Raw genomic sequence first — 9,732 nt, 5'->3', positions numbered from 1 at the left:
CCTTCCCAACAACCTTCAGTGAACAAAAACATTTCAGAGTGCTCGTGGATTAAAATCAACCCAGATATATTTAATATTGTCACTGTGAAGCAGCATTTCCTGTGGCTGCCCAAGAATCCCACAGAGTACCAAGTTCAACCCCCAGGATGTAAAAAAGAAAGTCCCAGCACAGCCCTGCCCCTGTTTGTCAGCTCCAGCCTGAACTCAGAGCTCTGACATCCACGGGCACACAGGAGAGTGCACACAAACCTCACCACATAAAAATCTCAGTGACAAATCAAACAAGCCCCACTCCCCCAGCAGCTCACTCGGGGAGGACGTTCTCCTTCTCCTCGGGAGGCTCCACGATGCCCAGGCAGCAGTCGGCGAACTCCAGGAACAGCGGCTCCTGCATCAGCCGCCGCAGGAGGGAGCTTTTGTCCCGAGCCTGCTCCAGGGCCAGCAGCAGCTGCCGCAGGTGGGGGTTCCGCAGCAGATCCCGCAGCTCCGCCGACTCTCCTGGAGCAGGGAGGGAAAAAATCAGAGCTACAGCTGTGCCTGGGGCCAGCAAACCTTCCCGGGGACAGAGCAACTGTCAGGGAAACTCACAGAGCTCTCAGGGAAAGCTCAGCTCCCTGGAAAATCCAGGCACTGGTGTTAAAGTGTGAGAGGTTTAAGAGAAGGGAAAAGAGCGAGAGAAATTAGGACAATAAGAATTTGGACACTCAAAGTTAGGACAATAAAAAGCAAAGAATTACAGACCTCCCACTCTGCCCCAAAGCACCCCTTGCTAACAAAGGATTACCCCTTAAATGCAGTAGCCTGTTGCATATTCATAGATCTCAGACATGATTCAAACATTCCTTTCAAACCAGGGGGTTTCTGCTTAATTTCAGCTTCCCCCCCCGCGTCATCCTGCAAATCAATTTTCTTGGTTCCTCAAAGTCTGAGCTTTCCTGATAAGGAGGCAATAATTCTTCTCTTGGGATTATGGTATCTGTTTGTTGTTATCTCCATATCCAGAGAGGATAATGTGAAGAGATTCTTGATCATCTTTTCCATTCTTTGGGCTAGTTACAAAAAGTATCTCACATCTCATAGTCTCTATTTTAATATTGTGCTATAGCTTAAAAACTCGATTTACCACACTCCTTCAAGGAGATTAACACAAAAGGAGATTAGCACAGCATAACTTTCCCACATACCGCATCCAGGATTTATTTCAATATTTGCCAAGAGCAGATTTGTTACCCAGGAGCTGCAGTTTCTGCGGCGGGACGCGGTCCTGCTCCTCCTCCTCGCCCAGGATGTCCTCCGGGGCCCCGGGGCTGCCTGCGGGGGCAGGGGGGGATCCCTGCCCGGTCGCCTCCTTCTCCCGCCGGGCACCGGGCGCGCAGCGCTCTGCGGACAGAGCCGCGTTAGCCCCGGCTAGCCCCGATGAGACCCGGCCCTCCCGGCCCGCACTCACCGCGGTGGGTCCGGCAGCACGGCACGGAGCAGCTGTGGGGAGAACGGCGTGAGAAACGAGCCCGGTACCGCCGGCCGCACCCCCAGCCCGCGGTACCGCCGTACCCCCCGCTCCCCCCAGCCCGTCCCTCGCTCACTAAGCGGTTCCGCAGCGCGGACAGCGGTACCGGGCCGCGGCCCCCGCCCCGCACTCCGCGCACGGCCCCGGGGCCCTCATGGCCGCTCCTGCCGCTTCCGCTTCCGCTTCCGCCCACCGGCCAGGGCTGCCAATCGAGCGCCGCTAGCCAGGCGTGTTTAATCCATCGCCGAGCGCAGCCGTAGCCAGGGCGTTTTATCGAGCTATTTCTCTAAGTAGATAAATATAGAGGGAGATATGGACACAGATATGTAAAGAGATAGCGCTGTATATGGGGAAAGAAGGAGGAGTGGAGAGAGAAATGTATATATCGAGTTAGGGGTAGAGATATAGATATGGGCATTTATAAAATGTATAAACAGAAAAAAAATATTTTATATATATATATATATATATATATATATATATATAGGTGAAACTGCGTATTTTATTATTGGCTTTTCGCAAATATTAAAATGAATATTATTTGTGTTGTGTTAGAAAGTGATGCTGTATTAATTCTCTTAAGTAGTGTGTTAAATATAGTTTTAGGTTATAACAAAATGTTAAAATAGAAACTATGCTATGTAAGACACTTTTTTTAAGAAAGGACTCGCAGCGAGATAGCAGTCACAGGACCCCAAATCTTTCAGAGAAAGAGAATTTATTACTCCATTATCAGGAGAAATTAACTTCTTCTGCCTTGCTCAGCCCTGAAGAGCTGCCAGCATTCAGAGGAAGAAGCTGACCGTGCCCAGACAGAATCCTGGAATTTATGCATCATGTAGGAGGTGTATGAATATGCAACAAGCTATTGCTTTTAAGGGTTAATCCTCTGTTAACGTGGGGCCTTTTTCCTGCTTATTTTGCCCAGAACAAGGTACCCAGACTGTCCGCAACTCTTTGTTTCTATTGTCTCATATTGTCCTAAATCAAAATGTCCAAATCATTATTCCTCTAATTATATTGCTATTTTTATAACCATTTTATTGCTATTAAACTTTTGAAATCTTAGGAACAAGTGACTGGCATTTTTCACAGTTGCTTTTCGAGCAGTGAGTGCCGTCCCTGATCACAAACTCCGTGCTGCTGCTTCTCCCCTCTTCGCCCTCAGAGCCAGCCCAGAACAATATCCAGCACGAACAGGACACACTGCTGGGGACACAAACATCATCGTGTGAGAAATGGCTACTCACGTTCCACAGCTCAGGAAGGTTTATTAAACCTTATCAAAAATACAACGGGAGACTGAAGAAAGAAAAAAAGTTACGGTGCCGGGAGCAAAAGATGGCGCTGGGAACAAGAGATTTTTCCCCGCCATGTGCTTAGCCCCCTCACAATGGAGGTTTTTCCCTTTTTAACCCTTTAACCCCTCCCAAAGTTCTTTAACCCTTCCCAAAGTTCTTCTTCACTGTCCAGTGGTGGAAATCTCTTCCTCAGATCCTGCCTGGAGCTCAGTGCCACCCACAGTGACAAGCCAGCCCTCCCAGCTGTCCCTCGACAGCCGCGCGAGGGGGTACAAAAAAACCTCTGAACAAATTTTCTCAACCTATACACACAATATTTGTCAATTAATTGTGCGAGTCACCCACGGCATTGCTCATCTGTCACAGTACATCATCCTGGGGCAGCTGAGGGTGGGTTTGCTCAGACGTGGCCGACGGCGCAGGCCCTCACGCGCGAGGCCCAGAGGCCGCGCAGCGCCTTCAGCCGGGCGCCCAGCGCCCTCAGCCTCAGCGTGTAGAGCAGGGGGTTGCCCAGGCAGGTGATGGTGATCAGCATGGCCGTGCAGTTCCTGAAGATGTACACCCCCGGGTACAGCTCGCCGTGGCAGCGCTGGTTGGCCGCGTCGAAGATGACGCCGGCCAGGAAGGGCGCGTAGGACACCAGGGCCAGCAGCCAGATGGAGATGCTGGTCCTGGCCACCTGCGTCTCCGCCGACTTGTAGGTGCCCGTGGCTTGGCCGCACGCCTGCATCCTCAGCTTCCTCTTCCTCAGGATGATGATGATCCTCAGGTAGGTGAAGAGGGGCACGAGGAAGGCCGCGGCCACGTTGGGCATGGCGATGAAGACGAGGTAGTTGACGCAGAAGGGGCTGTAGAGCACCGAGACGTTGCTCTCCACGTGCAGGCAGTTCCAGCCCATCAGGGGCAGGCAGCCCAGGAAGAAGGCCAGGACCCAGTTGATGAAGACCACGGCGATGGAGTGGTTCCTGGCCACCCTGAACCTCGTCCTCATGCTCTCGGCCACGGCCAGGTAGCGCTCGATGCCGATGCTCACCAGGTTGTAGATGGTGGACAGGATGGAGGTGGTGTACAGGGAGTAGGGAGCCAGCATGTCCTGGGAGCCGAAGATGGTGATGTCGGGGTTGGTGATGAACAGCATGGAAATCCAGAAGCCAGAGAAGCTGGTGAAGAGGTCGGAGACGGCCAGGTTGCAGAAGAGGATGGAGATGGGCTTGTGCAGGTCCCTGGTGGCCAGGCGGGTGAAGATGGCGGTGCAGTTGAAGATGATGGAGACGACGTTGATGGTCAGCTGGGGAATGCCCAGGGCCAGCACCAAGTAGTGACTCCAGATCTTGGTGTGGTTGGCAGAGCAGTTTAGGAACCCATTCATGGTGGGAAATGCTCCTTTGGGCTGGCTCTGCTCATCCCGTTCTCCCCAGGAGCTCCCACCTCGATGCCCGGGCGTGGATCCACTCCTGACACGCAGCTCCTGCTGCCACATCATCATCCTCACGGGGGTTAAACTTTAACCAGGAGTGTTTTTAAATATTTGGGTTGCCAGCTGGGGGCTGCACCGATCCTGGGGAGTTGCTAGGATAGCCCAAACTGCAGAGCACATTTCCCACATGGATGAGCTGCTGGAAGCAACCTTTGACAAGAGAAAAAACCTGCTCAGGGCTCGGGGAGATGGGTGGTGACGCCTGCAGTTTAAAATTCTTCAGGGTTGTTCTCAAATGGAGTGAAGTGAATCCGGCTGTAACTCACCAATCAATTAGATCATAAAGGATTAGAGAGCCAGGAGAGGGGGAGCAGAGTTTTGTGGGTTTGGAGGGCTGAGGGGGATGAAATCAAACATCAGCTCTGTGTCTCCAGCCTGGACCCAAAAGCCCAGAAAATGCCTTCTCCCACTTAATCCTTCCATGATAACACAGCTAAAACAGCAAACATCACTACCATGCCTTTGCTACAGGATATTTTGTGTTTATTTCATGTGCCTTGGTCAGTAATAAACCAGTACCAACACCAGCGTAGCTTCTCTTTCTCCATCTTTTTAAACGGAAATGATTTTTGAGAACTTAGACTGAAAATACCTGAGAGTTGGGAGGAGAAAAAAGCTCTGGGGACACACATTCCATGCTCTCAGCAGAGGGCACTGCTGGAATAAAATACAGGGTGCAGAGGCAGCAGGGAGCTTCTAACCAGCTGAGCAGTCCAGGTGAGCAGGACAATTATCCAGGTAAATTATCCATTTATCCACGTTGTTTACTCTGATTCAATTTGTGTTTTATTGTTACCTTAACAAAGGATTCACCTTTGTTGGTCACAATTTTCTACCATGACCTTCCCAAGCAGCTCAGCTGAATTTATGGGCTCCCACATCCAGCACTGATCATTACAGCAGCAATTCCAGCCCCAGAGGTGGGACTCTGTGAACACTGATAGCTCTGCCAAAGTTAACATTTTGAGTTTAAAACGGGCATTTCTAGGGCTTTTTTTTTTCTACTGAGGTGTATGAAAGCATATTCAGTTTAATGTGCACCCAGCACCCACAATTTTTGTGTACCAGGAATATTTTATAATTAATTAATACATTTTTAAGGGCTGAGAATTGACCAATCAAGCCTGGGGCTGCATTAACACCCTATAAAATATTCCTCTCCCAGTGTCCCAGATAAAACTCCCTTTGTAATCCCAGCCCTGGCAGCCACACCTCGGGTGTGAGGTTGCTGCTGAACAAGGGCCCCACTATTTCTGCCACCCCTGAGCCAGCCCAGCAAATCCTTTCCCTCCCAGCAGAAGTGGCAGCACAGCCCAGGTGGGCACAGGACACCTGTGATGAGCACAACATCCACAGAGCAGAACGGTTTTGAAAATACCCCTGTGGCTAAAAATAACTTCTCTGTGAATTTGGGCTCCAAAGGGCTCCAGGTATTCCTGAAAATGCTGCTTGAAGTTGCTCTAATTTGAAAATTTGGTGCTCGAGCACAAAATGCTAAACGTTGTGAGATCAGAATGTAATTAAAGTCATATCAAGGGGTATAAATAGCTCTCCACAAAAGATTTGTAATCTGATTTCCCTAATAAAATTGCATACAAATTAGCATCATGTTGCTGGATTAAGGGAGACAATAGTGTGGAAGCTGCTTTTTTAGTGGGCTTTAACACACAGAAACCCCCAGGTTTGTACATCCCAGCCCTCTGTGATGCAGCTGGGGCTCCCAAAACCAGGTGAAAAACACTTTAAATTTAAATCCCAACCTCTTCATGGAACAACCTCAATCCAAGGGCGTTTTTCTACTCCGGTATTCCAGGAACTGTGCAGCATTCCCTGTGCTCACCTCACCATACCCTGGTGAGGAACTGTTATCTGCAGCCTGTAAATGGGGAAAGAACGATCCCACTGTTTGTCAAAGGTGACACAGCGTTCCAGGGAACTCAGTCTAATCTCCAGGATCTCGGGCTGACACCTCAAACACTGACTGCACCTTGCTGTGGGCAGCCCTAGATTTACATTTACCCAGATTTCACCTCCTCTGACACTTTTTGTTTAGTTTTGTGGCTGCTTTTCTTTGAGTTCTGTGATTGTATTGTCTTTATCTGAATGCCCAATTTATTTTGATGCATGTGTAAGGAACGGCCTCATTTTGTGGAATTATCTGTTGATGGTGCCTGTGGGGAAGACAATAACCACTGACCACCTGGAGAGGCTTCAGGCTGGATTTTTAGTGATGGTTCAAGTGTGGAGAATCCAAGTTCACCCAGCTGAGCTCCCAGCCTCAGAATTGCCCCCAGCTGCAGCTCTCAGCCTCCAGCAGGACCCACAGGGGCTCAGAAGGAAAGACCCCAGCTCGGACACACCAAAATTGATGCCAAAACAGGGAATTCATCCAGGAGCTGAGCCCAGCCCTGCCCAGGAGCCCTTGAACAGCTCCCACCCTTGCCCTGGGCACTGCAGCCCCGTGTGCTCTGAGCTGGAACTGGAACTGTGCCTGGAACTCCAGGGAAAAACTGCATCCTTGTGATGAAACAGGAGTGCCACAGCTCAGGGAGGAGAAGAGGGAAAAAGTGCATCCTTGTGATGAAACAGGAGTGCCACAGCTCAGGGAGGAGAAGAGGGAAAAAGTGCATCCTTGTGATGGAACAGGAGTGCCACAGCTCAGGGAGGAGAAGAGGGAAAAACTGCATCCTTGTGATGGAACAGGAGTGCCACAGCTCAGGGAGGAGAAGAGGGAAAAACTGCATCCTTGTGATGGAACAGGAGTGCCACAGCTCAGGGAGGAGAAGAGATGCAGCACAAGGCACAGGCCATGTGCACACAGGACAATCCAAGAAGGATGAGGGGTTCCAGTGCCCTCCTTTCTGCCCTGTCACAGTCTCCATTCCTCACACCAGATCCTGGGGATTGGGATGGTTCTGCTTTCTCCCCGTTGTCCCTGCTCTCAGCTCTGCACTGTCACCACGCTGCAGACACCAAACCTGGGCCAAAAATTGCCAAGAGGCCTGAGCAGCTCAGCAGGACCATTCCATGAATCCCAGTTTCAGTGCCATGGCCCTCAGCAGAGCTGTGGAATCTCACTGTCCCTCTGCCCTGCTCTCCATGGGCATCACGAGGCCTGCAAGGAAGAAACAGTCAGGAAAGGGAGTGATACAAACAAGGAGCCTATTTATCCAATTTATGTTTCAATGAATGCAGATTAAAGCCTTCCTTTCTGGAGAGGGAGACACAAACGGGGTGTGTGATCTCTGTCCAAGATTTTTTGGAGCTGTTTTGAAAACACAGAGCTCTGCTCCTCCCCCCTCCAGCCTCTCTCTTGGAGGAATTTTTGCCTCCCAGGTTCGGAGTGATGGGAGACAAACACCTGGAACCAGGTGTGTGGCAAGCAAAGCCTCTCCAGGACCAGCTGGGTGTGAGGGAGGCAGAACACATCCCATCCCATCCCATCCCATCCCATCCCATCCCATCCCATCCCATCCCATCCCATCCCATCCCATCCCTGCTGCCAGAGTCCCACCTTGTGCTGGGACAGTATTCCCAGGACAGAGCAGGCCCATGTCTGCACAGGGAAGATGAAGCTGAGATGTTTCTGCTTCACCCAGAGCTCAGAAATTCCACATTTCCTCTTCAGGGGTGTGGGAACTCTCAGGAATAAAACCACAGCAGGCAGCCAAATGAAGAGCACTCTGTGTTTTCTCCCCCTGGGATTCCCAATCACCCACTGCTAATCCTGGAACCCACCTGGGTTTGAAATCCCTTGGAAGTGCTTCCCTGTCCCCTGCAGCTCATCTCTGACCAGGGTTTGGCCTCCAGCCAGTCTCCCCCTCTCAGCCCTTGCTGCTGGGGCTCTCCAGGCCACAAAATAAGTGCAGTTTTTACTGGATTTGATATTCCCAGCTGTCCTTCCCTTTCCTGTAGCTGCCAGGAAAAACCAGCCTGGAATTCAGAGAACTGCTTAACTTTGTGTCATCTCCTCTGACCAAGGTGCTCTCACATCTTCAGGCTCAGTATCCAAAAATCCTTGTGTAAAATGCTCCCAGTTCCCAATGGCATCCTGGCATCCAGGTTTGGTTTTGAAAAGGAATCAGAACTACCCTGAAGTGCAGCAAGGCCATCAAGAGCTGATATCCAAGCACCTGTCAGGGGAGTTTCCTGAGGAAAAAAAATATTAAAATGAGGAGATCAAATGATGCCAGCCCTGCTTATTTAGATGACAGGCTTTAGGAGGAAAGGGAATGCCTTTGTCTGAGCGTGCCTTCACTTTTGAGCTCAAATGAAGCCTTAATTAACGTGACTGCAGTGCAGTTTATCACCACTTTGATAATGACAGGCTGGAAGGCTTAGAAACAAAGAGGAAAAAAACCCCAAAAGAACAAAACAAACAAACAAAAGAAAAAAAAAAAAAAGAAAGAAAAAAACCTAGTAAATAAATAAATCAAGGATCCTGATTTTCACGACCAGAATTTCTAACCCTCAGCTTTTCAGTCTTGAACAGAGGACTTCAAGGAAATAGAGCAGGAAAACCCTCCCGAGGTGTTGGTTCAGCTCCCCGGTGAGGAGCAGCCAGGGGGGAATTGTCTCTGGGATGCCCTTGGAGCTGCAGAGCTGCTCTGCGTGCTCAGCATCCCCCTGGCCCCGCAGGGACCTGGGGGGGACCAAACGCCACCAAGCCCTCATTGTTCTCCCCTGCAGGAATTATTTACCTCATCCCCATGTGCGGGGCGGGGAAGCCCTCCCCGGCAGATCTGCACTGTGGGAATGTTATTTCCAGCGGTTTTATCAATAAAGGAGCTGCTCCGGGCGTGCCTGCAGCCCCTGAGACCCCTCTGGGGGAGCAGCAGGGCAGGGAGAGATGTCTCAGCTCCTTTTTGTGGAATGCAGCCTCTGCTGGATGACTCTGCAAGCTCAGCTCGGCTGGGATAGCATCCCTTCACTCTGCCCATCCCTCACGGGCATCCTGCTCTTCCTCCCAGCCCAGCTCTGCACCCCCAGGCACATTTGGGGAGGGAGTTTGCTTCATTTGTATTCCTCAGCCCAGCCCCAGAAGTCCCAAAGGTGATGCTGTGTCTGCAATAAAGCTGTGTCACTTTTCTTTGTTGAATGTAAAGTCTGAGTTGCCACTGAATCATGTTTAATTAAATAAAAAAAAAAAATTAGATGGGAAAACAAAGGGGACCGAAACAAAAAATCTGTGTATTTATCATTCTACAGTAGCAGAAGCAGAAAGTTGAGAAAAAGGATTATTTTAAAAATGTATTGTTGCTTAATTACCTACGTAAGGTGTTGGATGTCACCTAATTAACATTTCCTGTTGCTGCACATGGAATTCCCATTTTCCAGCCCCACAAATCAACTCCAATCCTGTTTGCAGAGCTGTGGGGTAGAAGTGAGGGGGAGTTGGGGTTTTATTTGTCTCCCTGGGGTTTTTTTTAAGGGAAACATTAACACAC

General features: G+C 50.2%; 2 protein-coding genes across 2 annotated transcripts; both read right to left on the bottom strand.

Moving 5' to 3' along the window:
• Window positions 1-49: 49 nt before the first annotated feature.
• On the bottom strand, window positions 50-1,691 carry ZNHIT3 (zinc finger HIT-type containing 3). Its single transcript, XM_059865637.1, has 4 exons — window positions 1,584-1,691; window positions 1,448-1,479; window positions 1,231-1,380; window positions 50-498 (listed from the first exon to the last, which is right to left on the bottom strand). Exons 1-4 carry the CDS (start codon window positions 1,661-1,663, stop codon window positions 305-307), a joined length of 456 nt encoding a protein of 151 aa, XP_059721620.1. The 5' UTR covers window positions 1,664-1,691; the 3' UTR covers window positions 50-304.
• Window positions 1,692-2,556: 865 nt separating this feature from the next.
• On the bottom strand, window positions 2,557-4,253 carry LOC132337439 (lysophosphatidic acid receptor 1-like). The gene has a single exon (XM_059866030.1). The coding sequence runs from the start codon at window positions 4,175-4,177 to the stop codon at window positions 3,209-3,211; it is 969 nt and encodes a 322-aa protein (XP_059722013.1). The 5' UTR covers window positions 4,178-4,253; the 3' UTR covers window positions 2,557-3,208.
• Window positions 4,254-9,732: the final 5,479 nt, after the last annotated feature.

Source organism: Haemorhous mexicanus, chromosome 22 (genome assembly GCF_027477595.1).
Source record: "Haemorhous mexicanus isolate bHaeMex1 chromosome 22, bHaeMex1.pri, whole genome shotgun sequence".
Classification (NCBI taxonomy): domain Eukaryota; kingdom Metazoa; phylum Chordata; class Aves; order Passeriformes; family Fringillidae; genus Haemorhous; species Haemorhous mexicanus.
This window is presented reverse-complemented; position numbering and strand designations above follow the sequence as displayed.